Raw genomic sequence first — 17,583 nt, forward strand, 5'->3', positions numbered from 1 at the left:
TCAAAGTGGCTTTGGCGTGGACGCTGGATGTTGAGATTTGAGGCAGTGTTGCTCAACGCGGGGCGGTCGCCTCAGCCCGGTCACATGGCCTCCCGCAGCAGATGTGGCTGATCGGCTCGTAGACCTTGCGATGACCTTGAGACAGGGACTGGGAGAGTGGTGATCTTCAGCTTTCAGTAAATGGTGAATACACTCTTTACCGCATGCTACCGTTGCATGCAATCTGGAATCAGTCGCGCTCGGACAGAAAATGTAAGAGGCCTCTGCAAATACTGCCGCAAGAGACCAGGCATGTATTTTACCTGCTCACATTTGCTCACAGATGGACTTTAGCTTGTAGGCACATAGTAAATATGGACATTGAGTGCAACATGCTAAATAGAAAGTGGGAGTGTTGGATGTGTGGGAAGCTTTTTTTCTCCCTCCTAATAACGAATGCAATACACACAAGTTGAATGCAGCGAATGCAGAATTAGATTGATGGAACAAAAGAGGCCTGAATGTTGTGTATATGTATGTATATATTATATATAAATTGTACATGTATTTATATATATATATATATATATATATATATATATATATATATGGTGTACCTTGGGATATGCCTTAAATTCTGACTCTGATCATTATGTAATAGTATAAAATATTAGTATACTGATCACTCTTTCTTAACTCTTCATGTGGTCATAATTTAGTGAGAAGCTGTTAGGTATGAGGTGCGAGTTTGGTATTTTATGCATCCATCTGGAAATAGCCCATAAAAAGGGGAGGCATTTCGGAAAAAAAATAAAACAAAAAAAAATCTTAGGAAGTGAAAGACAATCCATTTATCAGTCAATGGGGATCAATCAGATGTTTCACTCTGAGTGAGTTGGAATCAGCCCCATGTCTGCTTCTGATAACACTGACCAGTGGTCAGTGCTTGCGTAATACAGAATTTATACTAAACTCCAGGCAAAGTCTCACACAAAGAAAACTTCTTTTCCGCTGTGGGAATTTTCACTTTCAGTACCATTTTTGATGTTTTCTTTTACCATGAAAATCCAGTGCGGCTCTGATGGGAAGGCCACCCTTTGACCACTGGTCTTCACCTTTGCCGCAACTTTGAAGACACTGATTGGCTGCTCAAGGGTTAAGTGTGACTTTCAAGACTTCGGTGGCATGCAAGACTGATGTGCACAAGCTAACTTGAACTGGATGGATTTTCACTGATCCTACTTCATTAGGTTACACACGCACGCACGCACGCGCACACGCGCACACACACACACACACACACACACACACACACACACACCTGTTCAAATGTTTTGGGCTTGCTGACTCATTTCTACACTGAACTCCATTATAACCAGTTTTATGAAATAATGATCTCGAATGCTCTGTGATCATTACAAGAGTACGTAAATCAGTGAAGATGGGCCCAACAAGTTTGGGAACATTTTAGTGTTGAATGAAAACCCATTTCCAACGTCTCATTAAAAGTGACTGAGATAATTCCAACTGTGCAAAATTCTGTGTGAACACACCAACAGTCAGCTGTTTTAAAGAGCCTGAAATATAAACCATGTTGCTTTGTTTATTCACAACACAACTAAGTGTGTCTAAACATAATATATACACTACAAATACATAATATTCAATACTAGGGCTGTCAGTCGATTAACATTTTTAATCGCGATTAATCGCATAGTGTTGTGAGTTAACTTGCGATTTGTTTTCTTTTTACCCTGCTCTATATGTGAACTTAACAAGATGTTTATTGTGTTTCTTATACTCTAGGAAAAATTGGAGAGAATAATAATAATTCCTTTGTGGAAATATCCCAGTTCTATTTTCATTGGAACATTCCAAAACGATTACATACTTACAGTATACTGTGCTGTATACTGTATACTTACAATGTACAGATACTCTCCAAAAAAACAACAAAAAAACAACAAAAAACAAACAACCAACCAAACAAAAAAACCTTCAAACCTCGAGGTATTCTCAAGCCATGATCATTTGTCAATCGTGGTATTTTATTTTGAGTATTAACCGGATTCTCTCGTGTTTCTTTGAGCCGGCCGCGGAAGTGCGTGCCGTTTCGAGCGGCCGGTGTGAACCCCGCCTGAACAGGAGTGCTGCGGCGCTTCCGCTGTGAACCGGGCGTTAATCGCGCGTTAAAAAAGAATTTGTGCCGCTAAAAGGAGTTTGAGATAATGCGTTAATACAAACCTTTGTTTTAGAAATGTTTGCTTTTCTTTCATTGTCATTTTTTCCCCAGCAATGTTAAAGCGTTCAACTACTGCAATGATGGTCAAATATTTCACACTTGATATTCATTCTCTAAAATCCCATTAAATGAAACATTTGGAGAGCCAAGGCATCCCATAATGTGTTTGGCACATCCTTACCAGAGTACACTCATCCCCCCCCCCTCCCCCCAACTTCCTGAGAACAATTCACCAAAGAAGCAAAGACTGTCATCACTCTATGATGTGCCACTGCAAGGGGTTTTATTTTTAGGTCGATTACTTCCTGCACACCGGATGCAGATTGTTGCCAAACATCTCAGGCTAATCCTTTTGCCAGATTCTGACACAGATTATTCAATTCATGCCTATGCAACCAGAACAGTTATATCATCTGAGGGAAATCCACAGCCAGACCAAATGAAACTAAGAGACCATCAATGGAGAAAGTCAAAACAGTGAATTATTTGAAATAATAACAACACCCCCCCAAAACAGCAGGACAACAATAATGAAACAGACTGGAGACCAACATCTTTTGATTTAACGTCTTTAAAAGAAACCAACTGTTGGCAAATAGTAAAAACTATCAAATAAAAAATAAAAATACAACGAAAAATACAAAAAACACCTTGCAGGTTAAGTCTGAGCAGAGGTGGAGGAATGAAAGAAGAAAAAAAATATTCCAATCCATCCATCAGTTCAGGATGTAAATTCCTGTTTGTCAGCTCTTATTCTGGGAGAAAACCTGGCAAGGAAGCAACACGGCGGCGTCGCGCGTCCAAAAAGCTCAGTCCTTGTTTGGATCCTCGATTCGTCGGAAAACTGCGAGGAAATTCTTGCCGCCATTTCTCTGCACCTTCTTCCCTTCCTCTGTGCAACTGCCCAGACGACTTACGATGACATCATCCACCTGTCAAAAGAAGATCATACACACATTAACCACCTTACATAAGCTTTTCCTTGTGACACATTTTCCTTGCAGGCCACCCAGTCACATCCGCTTGGCATCAGCATGGCATCTGTTTTGTTTGCAGACAAACAGTGAAAGGTAAAGCAAGCTAAAAGATTATCAAAACGCTGCCTGGTTACATGCAGCAGTGGACTGAAGTGGAGCATACCTACCCAAATAACGCACAAAATAAAACACTTCAGTCTTCTTATTGCTGAGTCATTACACTCAACACTCTGCTCTAAAGGCATATATGCACCAATCATAAGGCAATGACTCAGTGCACGTACAAATAAATCCTACAACAATCATAAACAATGATTCATTACACTACATACAGAGGAGGGAAATGCAATATATACATATGTCGATAAGGATTTAAAAAAACAGAGAAAATTTAACATGCATGCAGACAAAATCTTTAACTAGCAAAATACTTTCCCTTTATTACTTTGAGTGAATTTATTAATTAAACAGGCAGGAATTTTTTCCCTCTCATACTTTTAAAGTGTATATTTTACATTGCTGTCTGTCAACCACAGCTGGTTTGGATTCACCCTTTAATATGTTCATGGGAAATAGACTTGGAATGTAGATGCTATGTATTTGTATTTCATTTCATACTACTATTAAACTCATATTCTCAGAGAAGTAACAGGTTGTTAAATGTGTTACGATTTGTTAAAATTCCAATGCATGTCAGGGTACTTGGATTAATTCCCTATTATTCCCTCGTAAGGGATTTAGGGTAAATGTAGCATAAACTCGGCTAACGAGCTGCTGCTGCGTCGAAATCACATTTTCCCCTCACGTAGGTGAGAGCGAGAATAACCTGAAAGAAGAGGAAGAAAAAATAGACACTTTCACGATGTGTTCCAAATTTTCAAAACTAATCCTTGAAAGAATTTTGTCGATCATGAGTTTGACCTCTGTTCCCCTCCGACGTGCCCATGAGCAAAAATGTTGCCGTGCGGGGGCAAGATGCTGCAAGTCAACGTACCAGTTCCTCCTCAGTGACACGTGCAAACAGTGGATGTTCAGTGAAGTGTTTGACCATCCAAGTGTGCACTTCCTCCACGTCTGTCATGGTATACACTAACCCCTGAGGTGAGCAGATAAACACAGGGTGGAGTGGAGGGGGTCAAAAAAACAGTTCTGGGAGAGGCGAGAAGTTATCACGAAACGACAGCATTTCTGTATCTGTTGGAGCCGACGGCCCAGAGCCAGTGTCAAGCGGCGCCACCTCTGGAGAGCAACGCTCGTTCCTAAAATTACCAAAAATAACTGACAGACAGCATAGAGGTTAACCACCTGCTGTTTGCTTTGGGAGGATGGACTGATAACATTTCTAGAACAAAGATTTCTTAGAAAAAGGGCAATTGGCAAATTTGGCGGGCAAACACGGATTCTTTTTTTTCTGCTCTTTATTTAAATTGATAAGCCCGAATGTCCGCATGTAATCGTTTCAAAATGCGTAACGGAATATAAGAGTGACCCCACTGGCTCAATGGATCAGAAATGTTGGTATATTCCTTAAACGTAAATAGAAAACTAGTGAGACGGTTATCGCTTAAGTTTTTTTTCTTCTTTTTTTTTGTAAAGTGGAAAATGCATTGAAAGGACCGAAAGGTGTCGAACGCCGAGGCAGCCTTTCGTGCTCCGTCTGGGTTTCGTCTCTCTCCCTCTGGCAGCTGCAACAGGCCCGACACGACACGCTGCAGTGTGTGTGCGTGCACACGTCAAACAGCTGCAGGCCACAGCGGTTGCTCAATTGGATTTCAGTGAATTCATTGATTTTTTTTTTTTTTTTTGCACACTGCAATCAGTTGATATAATGGCAAAGGCAGTTTGTGGTGATATAATGGCAAAGGCAGTTTGTGGTGCAACGATGTGTTCAATTTTTTTTAATTTTTTTTTTGAATCACGACATCCTTGTCATTTCTGCAGCAGATAAGTCCTCAAACTAGTGTGGTGTTAATCTGCTGATACGAGAAGAAAAGTTGCAAACAAACAGGCAAATAATAAATATGTCGACTATATTAGATCAACTCACTGAAACGTTCATTTGATTAGAGGCTTACAATGACATCTTGTAATAGGTGCGCTGCTTTTTGAGGAAATTCATTGATTTACACATACCTCCAGCCTCAACGTATAGGCGTACTCCGCCAGCAGCGTGGGACTGATAATCCTCCATTTGTGCTTGGTCTTCTTGAAATGAGGGTCAGGGAATAGGAAGAACATCTTACTGAGCTGAAAGGGGGGGGGGGGGGGGGACATTATACAGTTAAAACTGCCATCATAACCTTCAAACTAAAGAACTTTACGTGCTTCAGAGCCGTGGTTTGTGGGCCGGCTAAAATGTGTTCCCCATGACATGTCGTGTTTTTTTTGTTTTTTTAAGAGCCGCTGAACGCAAAAGTGGAATTTCCCTTAGTTTCTTTTTCTTTCCGCGCCTGTCAGACGGCTGCAGGCTTCGTTTCTTGCTGAGAAAGCGAAAAAAGAAAACACGAATGGGTGAAGAGATGTGACGTCCATCGCTGACGGAAAACTGTTGCACGGTCAATTATTTTTTTGGTCATAAAACATATTTTAATGATGTGAATCAATAGATGCGGCTAATAAATGGCCTCACAAAAAAGGGCCACAGGCTGCAAAAAGCCTGCAGGTATAATCAAGGCCGTTAGTCCATGGTTAGTCCTACTATTACTAATAGTCCTACTATTCCAAGAAGCCTAAAATAGAAAATTAACAATCATATATATATATATATGTACATATACACATAATATATATATGTATATACATACACACATATCAATGGGGTGGGTTTTTCACAAAGGAAAGAATTCACTTGGCTGAATGTCTCAGTGTTACAGCAACAGCTCTCCTGAGTTCATTCAGCAGTTTATACTCGCTCTGGGCATTTGAGGTGAAGTTTTTAATCCCGGCTACCTAAATTAACCCTGGTACGCTAAACCTACTGTAAAAATGAATGCCAGTTTCAACAAGTCACAGATTAGTGCACTTAATTGGAACGGATAAATGGTGTGTTGCGCTGGTCCCTGATCAGCTGATGTGAAATGCCTTGCGTGTCGGTCAATCACCCCATTGTGGGCAAATCCTGGATTTATTGAGCGATCCATATAAATTAATACAGTCCATATGTTGAACGTGGGGAATGTAATTAATCCGAGTCAGCACAGTTTTGGCCTGGAGCCAGCAGTCAGTCCTGGTTTAATGTCATGGCAGGTCCACTCAGATGAGATATTGCAGCTGCATGTCTCTTGAAGCTTGCAGCTGCAGTATCAACTATGAGCCCCAATTACGAAGCTATAAATGCCACAAATAAACGAGTTATAAATTACGGCTTGGTTGGTCTACATACTTAGGGAAAACAAGCTTCCATTTGTGCCAGCCATGAGAAGGTCTACAAGAATGTTCTCAGTTAACTGGGATTTAGTAGAATTTTTTACACATACGCCACAATACTAGAATCTCAAAATATGCATTTGTTAACAGTAGTTTTGAAGGAGGAATCTCGTTTACAAATACTTTCAATTGGACCTTTAACAGAATAGATATAAAATGAATCTAAGCTGATACCAACTTCGGTATCGACTGGTATCAGATTGTCTATTTTCATGACAACAGTAATTACTCGTGTTTGTCAAGACATTTAACACAGTTCCTCCCTCTTACTTTCTTATACTCCTACACACACTGAAGACACAGCAGAAGCAAAAAACCAGGCTACAAACAAGCTGCTTGTTTCCCTCGCTCTAAATATCTACTGCTGCTAATGCTAACATAAGCTAACCAATTTCTGGCTCTAGTTAAGGACCACAACAAAAGATCGGCCATGCTTTTTAAATTTGTAACCATGAATTATACACATGAGCTCTCCTGATAAACATTTATTTTAGCGTTTATATTCAATATTTGCTATAAACTTTATCTTATCTCAATTTTTTAACCTTTGATAGAGTTTAACTGCTCTTAGCTAACAAGCGCCTCGCGTCATTTTCAACAAACGTGCGGTATACGGGTTGTTTAAAGCGTAATAGACAATAGACTTAGAACATAAACAAGAAGTCAACGAGGTTTGTGCATTCGTTAAATTGTCCTTCAACTGAAAGATTATTTCCCCTGCAGATATTAATGTATGACACAAAAACACAGTTCTGGAAATAATGTAATAATGTAATGTCCCGCCCTCCTGGGAAAATGAAAATAAAGATCTGAAAATACAAAGAAATAAATACAATTGTTCACCTGTCCTTTTGAAAAGAAGTTGGGGAGGTATTTCATGGCATTGCTGCGAAGGCAAGCAATGTTCTGATAGTTGCCTGGTTCCGAGGCCCGCAGTGACTGGATGCGATCTCGGACGTAATCGGACACTTTGACTCGGATCTCCAAGCCCAGCACGAGTTTATCTGGGAAAAGTGGAGACAACTCCACTGGGTGAAGACAAAATAAACAGACAGGGGAGATGAATGAAGGTGGTGTGAGCTCAGGAGCAGGACTGTGCGGAGAAATCAGTGAAGTACCTAGAAGCCCCCCGTATCCACATCCAATGTCTGCAAACTCAACTCTGGAGCCGTTTTTCTCGGCAGCGTCACCAGCAAAGAAGTGCGGGTACAGTTCTGACCAGTCCATCTCCTCGGGACAAACTGGGCTAAAGGCAGAAGGGAACATTTTCAGAGTTGAGTCTGTATAGACCAGGCATTGGCAAACTATGGCCCGGGGGCCATATGTGGCCGATTAAGCTTTTGAAACTGGCCCGCCGAATTTGAACAACTTCTATTAATAGTAAGTATGTCATAAAATAGCTGCATTTCATCCAGTTGTTCAGTGTTTTAAGAGTCATTTCAATAAAGAGCTAAAGACTGTGAGGCTGATATTTGTTGTAAAGCTTTTGTTCAACTGACACTAAAGAACATTTCCTACATATCCCTCATATCTATCTATCTATCTATATATATACATATAAATCTTTATTTTTTTTTCCTATGAGTGAGAACACTCCATCCATCTGGTCCTGCTCAGGGCCGTCTAACAAATTTTTAGAACCCATTGTGGCCCACCACAAAAAGTTTGCCCACCCCTGGTAGAGACACTGACAGAGCTCACAAAACCTATTTAAACAAAATATGTAAACACGGAAGTTCACTCGAACAAGTAAAGACGCACTTAACCTTTTTAACACAAAGAGGTTGTGACAAACAGTAACAAACACGGTAAAGGAAAAAAAACAAAACAGGTCACATGGACTCACTAATCGAACGTGTGGTGAGCCATCGGGTTAGAATGGGCTCGCTGTCGGTAGTAACGCTTCTGCGGCATCGACACACTCATGTTGGCTTCGGAATGATGACGCTCTTAAGGACAGGTAAGTCGACAGTCACGCTTATTTGTAAGTAAAGCACCACTACTGACTTCCCCAGTGTGTCACGCTTGTTCGTAGTTTACAGACGCTTGAGCGTCGCGATGGTGCGACGTCATCATCATGCGACCGCGCGGCTGCCCTCTGGGAAAGTAGTTGGCTAGGACTGGGAATGCTGCGCTCTCTCATCCTCGTCTCCATCTGCGCGCATTGAATTATTTGTAGGATCACGTTGCTGTGTTACATCTAAGTTGTTTTTTTTTTTTTTTTGCTTGTTTTATCTTCAGAAACAGTATAACATATATTTATAGTGGCGTTCATTATTAAACCATTTGAAATAATTCTTCCTTTCTTCCTCTCTTCATGGCAAATCACTAACTCAAGGACAAAAGAAACACTAACTGTAAAATTAAAAATTATTTAGGCTTAAAATTGCTGACGGGAAAAAATAATTCTTTGAAAAATAAATGTTCTTGAATCTACCAGATATACAAACATTGTGTTACTATGTGGATGTTATATATGTTGGCATAACCAATAATCAATCAAGGTTTCAGTAATGACTAAGCAAAACACAAAGCTTTATGTTGAGATGATCCAAGTCTTTATTACAAATGTGAGTAGTATTTCAATTGTATGTTTTCAAGAGGTCTGTCATGTCCAGTCTCTTGAGTAAAAACCTGCAAGATCCTAACACTTCATTATAGAAAGTACAACTGTTATCACCACACATCTTTCATTACAGAATCATCAAATTCAAATCAAACTTTATTACTTATCAATAATTGAACTTTTTTTTTCAGAGAGCAAAAACAGCCCAGTGACTTTTTGCATAATGTGTCACAGCGATAAAAAAAGTGTTAGAATCCAAACATTGTGCTTGCAAAATGTACATTTACAGAATCCTTTTTTTTTCAATTGTATAAGAATTAAAGATTGCAGACTGTTGTATTTGCTCTTCGCCTGGCATACACTTTTCAAATTTACTTGGAAAATCTGTAAAATTAATAAACCAGACGTTAATGGCAGTGTAACTGTGGCAGAGTAAGATTTCCTTTATTCATTCTAATCACACACTGATTCCACAGAATAACGTTCCTGTCTGCGTTTCCCAGCCTCATACTGTCGTCACTCTCATGACCACTTCTTGGTTGACTCGGTGCAGGTTGTTGGGCCTTAACTGGCTGAGGATGTGCAAAATAGTATAGCCACAGTGGTGGTTGAGGATAGTCCTGACATGCTGGCTCGCTCTCTGGCCACTGTCTGTGCCATTGTGTGTGGAGGTCCTCTCGACACGACATTTACTGCTGACAGGGTCGTCCAAGTCCTTCAATTTCTCATAATTCAGCACTTTCCACTGCTGATTTACAGCTTGCCAACGTTTAAAAATCCGGTAAACAGATGATCCTTCGTGGATTATGAGGCCTGGGCATAAGGGGCAAAGAGAAGCGTGATTACATATGGACAAACAACGAGGTGTTTTCAATCAGGAAGTATACAAAAGTGCAGAGCTAATAAGAACTTTAGGCTCTTAAGTGCTTTAATTGAAGAGAGATTTTGGACAGTTTGCGCTGTGTTTACATGAACATGCTGATTAAAATCTTGTGGGGTCAAGAACAAGTGACAAAACTAGTGCAAAACTAGTGACATTTCTATCAGCATGTTTCACATGTTTACTAAAACTGTCCTGCCAGAACATAGTCTTCAATATACAAAATGCTGCCTTTTACCAGCATTTTGCTATTGTGGTCTAGCCATGCTGAGGTTAGCATTTGGTTTTTGTTATGCCTGTAATATCCACTCTCACAGAGTGTTGCAGAATTAAATCCAGTTAATAAACAGGACAATGTGGTAGCCAAATTAAGTTGGTCTAAATTGAAAATCCATTTATTTTCTAATAATCTGTTTTAGTTTTATAATGATGTGTTTGAATAAATGTAACAATCTTTAAAATGATATATGTATGTATACATATATATGTATATATATACATATATATATTATTCTTTTTAATTTTCTTGTGTGTATTTGGTTTTGTATCCTTTTTTAATTCTCTTTCCTTTCTTACATGTTCGAAATAAATCAAATCAAATCAAATCAAATATATTCATATATGATATAAGAATAGAGTATTCTGAGACCTCTTGAGGAACAGAAATCTCAGGATACTACAAGTACATATTCATATACTATATCCAATGTCATACTTGATTAACTAATAGTTTTATTTCAGGAGATAACATTGGGGTGAAAAACAAAGTGTTCCTGAGTGAATCTGACAAACAGTGTGATTCTTGAGGAAACAGAACACAGCAAGGCTGTGAGATTTTACCTATACAAACTATGTCCATGAAGCCATACATGCCGTAGCATATCTGGAAGAGCAAGTCCTGCCGCTGCCATTTTGCCGAGGGACTGAGAGACGACCACACCAGCCAGGAGATACTGGCGACAAGAAACAAAGAGCCCAGGATGATGGCTGCAATCTGCACTCTCTCAATTACAGTGAGAGAGATGGCCTGCCACTACAGGGAAGACAGATGGAGACAGAAATGGACTGAGAGACCAAAACCAAATTGCACAGAGATCCTTGATTACTTGAGATGCTGCAAGGAAGAAGGGCTTGTGTCAGCAACTTGTTTTTTTTGTTGTTAATTAAGTAGCACTTTTCATTTCTGGTGTCGCAAACGGTGTTAACAGGGAATTAGTGATTTAAATCAGTTCCTTTTAAAGAGAATTACGAATATTAAGTTATCTCTTGCTCATCCAGAACAGACTCAGTCTTGTAAACATGCTTGTTTCAGTCTTTAGATTTTCCTTAATGAGTGACACATTCTGCTAAGCATCACAGTACTTTCTCCAAGCAAATTTAGCACGTCTGGAATTACGGACAAGCGCACGTCATGTTTCACAGATCAATTCAGTAATTTGCTATAAACATTCCATTGATGATAATTTGAAATGGACAACTGGGGGAAACATTTCATCTGTTCAGCTCCGTCTGTTTGGCGATCCATTCTTTTTTCCCATGACTGTTTCCATGCCACACTTTGAGTTATTCACATGGCAGCTCTTTCAAATGTGCACTATCTCTTAAATGAGTTGTTGGCAACCTCCTGTGAGGCCTCCTTGCTTTCTTCCTCTTTAGTAGATGACAATATAAATAGCTCTGGTGGAAACTGAGACTGGCAACTTGATTTTAATTTGTTTACACTAACAGGAAAGTGTTGACTTTCCTCTCATGGGAACTTATTTCAATTCTGACAGTTTGTCATTTGTGCATCATAACTGATCCATTCCTACCCTTTGCTTGTCTTTTTTCGTCTAATGCTAGTAGATTTAGCTTAAACAGCACTTTACCCCCTACGCTGATGTACCTGTAGTGGGTTTTTAGTACTGATGGCCAGGACCTGGTACTTGAAGTAGCAAATCTCACAGCTCCATGAGCCTCTTTCACTGATCCAGCGGATAAGGCAGGACTGGTGTGTACAGCGCACAGAGCCAGCACAGCGACAAGGGCTCAGCATCTCCCCCTGCAGAACATAGACAGACGTTACAGCAAAGACCCAACAAAGGTTTCAGTCAGATACCATTGAAAGAACTCTGTAATAATTGAATTTGCATTTTATTGATGCCGCCATTTAAACACCTATCTAAGTTGTCTGCTGCATGTGTTGAACTGCTGAGCAAGGCTGAGAGCTCAAATCGCTCCACTTTCTGGATCTTTAGTGTGTGAGTGCATGTTTGAAGCTCACTTCCAGCAAGGCAATAGCTGCCACCAGTGTGTGAATTTGTGTGCATGGCTATAAACAAACCTGCGCACTATAGCTGTCAAACGGTCCTGAGAAACGAAACGTAAATACAACAGTAATAATAAGGATTAATGTTGAGGTGATAATAAACTGTAAATAACAATGAAAGTTTTACCTATGATCTCAGAATGAAGAAGAAACATGTCTGCCTAAGGAGGGATTCACAGTCAGGGTGCAGGGGAAGGATGTATCGGTACCACTTGAGCAAGCCAAGCAAATATAGGATGGAGGCTTTTTAGATTTTATGAATATTGATGGACAGGCTAGACAGACATGCTATTGTTTGAAAAAAAAAAAAGTGAAAAGAAAAATTAATTTAGCACAATATGATACCTATTTCTATATCTGCCGGAACATTTTAATATAACAGTGCTATATTAAACACTACACTTACACTCATTCCATTTCAGTTGATACAAACGGTTTGTCCATCTGTGAATGTGAGCGGTAGATTTCTTGAAGAGTATGTTCAAAAGAGTCTGTCTCGCTTTAACGGTCCTCTCATTTCTTGTGCCCTGCTGTGTTCCACAAATTGAAAGACATATTTGGGCAGTAAAATGTTTTTGTTGCTAACGCTTCCAAGAAACAGCACCGTGTTGAAGTGCCCCCACACGGCATCTCCTCCCTCTTTCAGCTGTGCCCTAGGGGTGAGGGGTTGGGGCGTAGGGTGCGGGGGTGGGGGTGGGTGGGGCTGTTTTCACTCTCATTTCATGAAGTTTCATCTGATTGCACTTGGCCCCTTCAGTTCAAGGGAGCAGTGGGAATTGGATTTTTGGAGAGACAATCAAGAATGGAAGGCAATAATAACACTTGGGAGCATCAGGCATCATGTTATGTCTTTGTTATCTTGTTACAGATTGGTATCTAGATAATAAACGTAATATTTTTTATCAGAAAGATATTAAATTGATCTAGACAAGCGGATGCCAAATTAGCTTTAACAAAATAAGAGAAGACAAAATCTAATGACCACAGACGGTATCCTTGTTTTGCTCCCTTTTTTATGCAATAGTGGCTCACTCATCTCACTCTGCCGTTGCCTAAAAATAAATCACAGGGGCTATTTGGATGAGCTGCTATGGCGTTGGATTGACAATACCCCGGGAAGTGTTTCTGGTCTAATTCCTGGTGATGTGCTGTGTGTTTATTTAGCTGGATATCTGGAGTTCTGTTGTGTTTTTGTGACCTTAGTGCAACACAAAAAACAGGTCAAAATCGACTGCAAGACTTTTTAAAAATGCTCCTTTGTTCATGAGGTGCTACATGCGATTACAAGGATTTGACTTAAATTAAATTAAATTATTGCATTTTTCTTTGACTTCTTCATATGTGCCCTTCAGTGGCTCGTAGCTATTTTAAGATTTTGAGCGACTGATTCCTTTTCATCGTCTGCGACTTTCTTGAGAATTTGGCACCAGAAGGGATGACACCTTAAAAATATGTTAAACTGCTTTGATGTCGATCTGTAGCTTCCTCAATAACTGAATATATCACCATGAATGAATTATCTACTCTAATTTTCTACTTGGTTAAAGCAATCCACCTTTAGTGGATTATTATATTGATATTGTAATGTGTTTTTAGGGTTTGGGTTAAGTTTGAAACACAAAACCAGCTGGAGTAACAATAGTAACAACACATAATGGTGTTTCCTTGGCATTTTTGTTTTGGCTACAAGTTTCAGAAGAGATTTAAGAGAATATCGAATATTTCTGATGCTGTGTGTATCACCCCAATAGTTGGATTTCATTTTAAAATCAAATGTATTTCCATTGTGGGGTAGCATTTAAAAGTGACTCAATTAGGTTTCAATACAGCATCCATGGTTCCATTTTTTAAATCCTAAAACCAGACTTCTCCAAGACCCTCCTCAGAAAACACTATAATATTGTGGTCATTCATTTTGTAACAATCAGAAGAACAGCAAGCATGTGTTTTTTTTGTGCTGTGACTAAATTTGTGAAATGCATGTCTGGTGTAAGGGACCACCAGGGTCCAAATGACCAGTGCAGTAATAGGGTCATCGACATACGATGGACTGTACCTTCTCTGGCCCCTGGAAGCAGATTCGGCATTGCGGCGAACGCATCCCGCTTTCCGAGAGACTCGGGAGAGAAACCGCCTCCAGGCCTCCCGCCTTGTCTTTGGATCTGTCCTCGTTGCTCTCGAAAGCCAGGCTGCGAGGCCGGGGGTCAGCGCCGTAATACTCCTCCTCGTCATCCCTCTGGGAGCAGTTGAACGCTGGCCAACCGCAGCCGCCTATGGCCAGCCCCCGCATCCTGGTCTGGGTGTCAGGGTCTGTTCCTGAGTCAGACCTCCTGTTTGATCCGGAGCGCATTAGAAGCAACACTTTGAGTTCATTGAAAAACGTCCGGATCCGATACTTGAACATTCTTCAGCAGCTTCACCCCAGACTGCTTTCTTTGTGGAACCAACTAGAATGCCATTATTATTATTATTATTATTATTATTATTATTATTATTATTATTATTATTATTGTTATTATTATTATTATTATTCGGTTCACATAATAATCAATAGAATGGGGACGTTGCTCAAAAGAAGCACACAGGGAACATGATAGGCTATTAGATCAGCCCATAGTTCTTTGTGTATCCTGTTGTTATAGCATGTGCACTGCGATCCAGCCAATGGGGAGGGATCATTCCCACGGAGGGAAGCGGCTTCTTTCGGGGTTGTATGGAGGCTGGGAGCCACGGATGGAGAATCTGCACCTCTAAGAGCGGCTGTTCTTCTCCGGCTGCAGCCCACGATTCTATCAGTCTGCCTTTGTGTTGTTAGAGCTCGACGTCCTTAAAGGATGCTGCCGCCTTAAAACCAACAGGGACGTTGCAAAAATAATAATAATAATAATAATAATAAATAATAAAATAAAATAGTAATGATAAGGACAATAAAAACGCTACCGTCTGTTCGCCTGCACGCAGGGTTGGGAGGGATATTTAATCAATTTAATAATTTACTTAAGGCAGATCAGCATTTAATTTTCCAAACCGGGTTGGCAAAAACAACTGAAGGGATCGGGCGCCTCTTTTTCGTTGTTTTGTGGCGGTGACATTAAAAATACAGCCACAGTTTGTGCCGATCGAGCGCACTTTTCTCTCCCTTTAACGACCCATTTCCCCAGTGCCGACCCGGCACCGACGCTATGTGAAGCAATGTGCATGCGACAAATAATAACATACGATTGATTAATAATGATAACAATAATTATGAAGGGGGAAAAAAAAAAAACGTCCACAATTTTACGAGAGTTCCGTGTTTCCTCTTCCACCCATCTCTGCGAAACATTTGGCAGCGTCGGGACGAGGAGACCAGGATTCCTGCAACAAACTGCAGTTGCAATTCCTACAATCGGTCCTTCCGGCTTGTCAAAAACAACCGCAAACCATCACCATCACCATCACCATCACACCTCGGGTGAATTCAATCAAGGCCGCCTGCGTGTAGCCGGGACAAAGAGACGCTCCTTCACATGGCAGATGCAGCGGATGGACGCAGACTAGCGATCTGCGCCGCCCGAAGACTCCGCTGGTGGAGACACAAGCACGCCGAAATCCCGAAACGTCCTTCCATCCGTTTATTTACCGGCGGCAAGTGAATAGAAAAATCCATCCATCTGAGTGGGACACAGCTGAACTCCATCCATCCAGCCAGCCACCCATCCATCCATCCATCCGTCCGCTGAACGCAGATAGACGCTGCTGTCCAAGGTGCTGATATCCATGTGACGTAGAAACCACGTGCTGATATTCATCGGCTCATATAAGACAAAAGAAAAACAAACATTGCCGTCAATTCCATGCGCGCGCACACACGCGCACAATGCTTTCATAGGCGCACAGCTGTTTGACTGAAAAGAGGCTAATGTTACAAGAGGAGGTCCAGGCATTTCGATGCTCATCCATGATGTAGATGAGGGTGAATAAATGTGCATTAGTTGCTGAAAAATCTGTATGTTTTAGAAAGAAGTGTGAATTCTTAATGAAAAACACCTTGTCTGGAAAGCATATCTTTGCATCAGTTTCAGCAATGAAGAAAGGCTGAGATCAGTGGATTGTCCTGAGAATGAAAACAAACTCCTCAAACTTTTACACAACAAAAAATGTGTCCAGAATGATTTCTGTGATTTCTAGAATGATTTCTATTCTGCACACATTGTCTAATTGGGCTTTTATCTGAGGCTTGAACGTTTTTCTTCCCCTTTACACTCAGTTTGTCCTCATTCTTCTAACGAAATGGTTAACAACACAACTATTTAGCTCATATTCAGAAAAACTTTATTGATTCCTGAGGGTATTTAGGAGGGGTAAGAGCAGGTACATAAGTGCTAAATACAAAGGGTCAGCAGATACAATAAAGTAGCAAGGCGGGGGAAAAGGTAGTAAGGGTGCAGTTGTGTTTACATATGTGAAATACAAATGCCAACATCAAAGATGTGAGCTAAGTCGTTGAGGACACAACCGAGCAGGCTGAATAGCTGTTGGTAGGGCACAGTGCTCAAGGGGCGACCTGGTGAGTCTGTTAACCTTGGAACAGACCTTCACAATACTGAAGGTGTACCATTCTATACCTGTATAGTCGAATGTCTGTCAAATGTTTCGACTGAAGGAAGAGAGTTCAGTTTCCTGAGTAGGTTTGTCCCCTGGTGGCACCTCCTCGGGAAGCTCAACTAGTTGTCGGGGATGGTAACCAAGAATTTCATCACCACATCCTTTTGGTTTAGCTGGTCCTCTGCCAAACAGATGGACAACAGGTCTTCTCATTGTTCATTCTGCTCCTTTTCTCCTGTCTTGTTTTGATGTGACTTTGTTGGCTATTCGATGATAAATTCTGTTGGCCTTTGAGATATTTAGTCTGTCAAGGTAAATATCTCAAAGCAAAAGTTTCCATGTTTGCAATTTTAGAAAAGGAATTCCTTGGCCTGTGCAAGCCAGCGTCGCTGCACCACATCCTCATTTCTTCCCACAAGTCACTACCCACAAAGTCTGAGAATACTCGGGCCTCAAGCACACAGAGAGAAGTAGATTGCACGAGCGCTGGTTCCCAAATGGGCTGGTTGTGTAAGAGAGCAGCACACATAAAGTCAAACTGAAAAACCAGGGATTTATTTATAGACGAGCAAAAGTTTACCACAAGACAGGCATTTCTGGTTGTTTGGTGACTGTTTT

The 17,583-nt window shown here is 40.6% G+C and overlaps 2 protein-coding genes across 2 annotated transcripts; both read right to left on the bottom strand.

Moving 5' to 3' along the window:
- Nucleotides 1-2,776: 2,776 nt before the first annotated feature.
- Nucleotides 2,777-8,719, bottom strand: mettl1 (methyltransferase 1, tRNA methylguanosine). The gene is made up of 6 exons (XM_076024499.1): nucleotides 8,471-8,719; nucleotides 7,743-7,870; nucleotides 7,468-7,652; nucleotides 5,332-5,445; nucleotides 4,193-4,294; nucleotides 2,777-3,153 (listed from the first exon to the last, which is right to left on the bottom strand). The coding sequence occupies exons 1-6, from the start codon at nucleotides 8,548-8,550 to the stop codon at nucleotides 3,031-3,033; spliced, it is 732 nt and encodes a 243-aa protein (XP_075880614.1). The 5' UTR covers nucleotides 8,551-8,719; the 3' UTR covers nucleotides 2,777-3,030.
- Nucleotides 8,720-9,129: 410 nt separating this feature from the next.
- On the bottom strand, nucleotides 9,130-16,116 carry LOC142887144 (E3 ubiquitin-protein ligase MARCHF9-like). Its single transcript, XM_076024501.1, has 5 exons — nucleotides 16,001-16,116; nucleotides 14,435-14,708; nucleotides 11,956-12,111; nucleotides 10,911-11,103; nucleotides 9,130-10,003 (listed from the first exon to the last, which is right to left on the bottom strand). The coding sequence occupies exons 1-5, from the start codon at nucleotides 16,087-16,089 to the stop codon at nucleotides 9,696-9,698; spliced, it is 1,020 nt and encodes a 339-aa protein (XP_075880616.1). The 5' UTR covers nucleotides 16,090-16,116; the 3' UTR covers nucleotides 9,130-9,695.
- Nucleotides 16,117-17,583: the final 1,467 nt, after the last annotated feature.

The sequence above is a fragment of the Nelusetta ayraudi genome, unplaced genomic scaffold (assembly GCF_046127955.1).
Source record: "Nelusetta ayraudi isolate G7.1 ecotype Tasmania unplaced genomic scaffold, CSIRO-AGI_Nayr_v1 ptg000017l, whole genome shotgun sequence".
Taxonomy (NCBI): domain Eukaryota; kingdom Metazoa; phylum Chordata; class Actinopteri; order Tetraodontiformes; family Monacanthidae; genus Nelusetta; species Nelusetta ayraudi.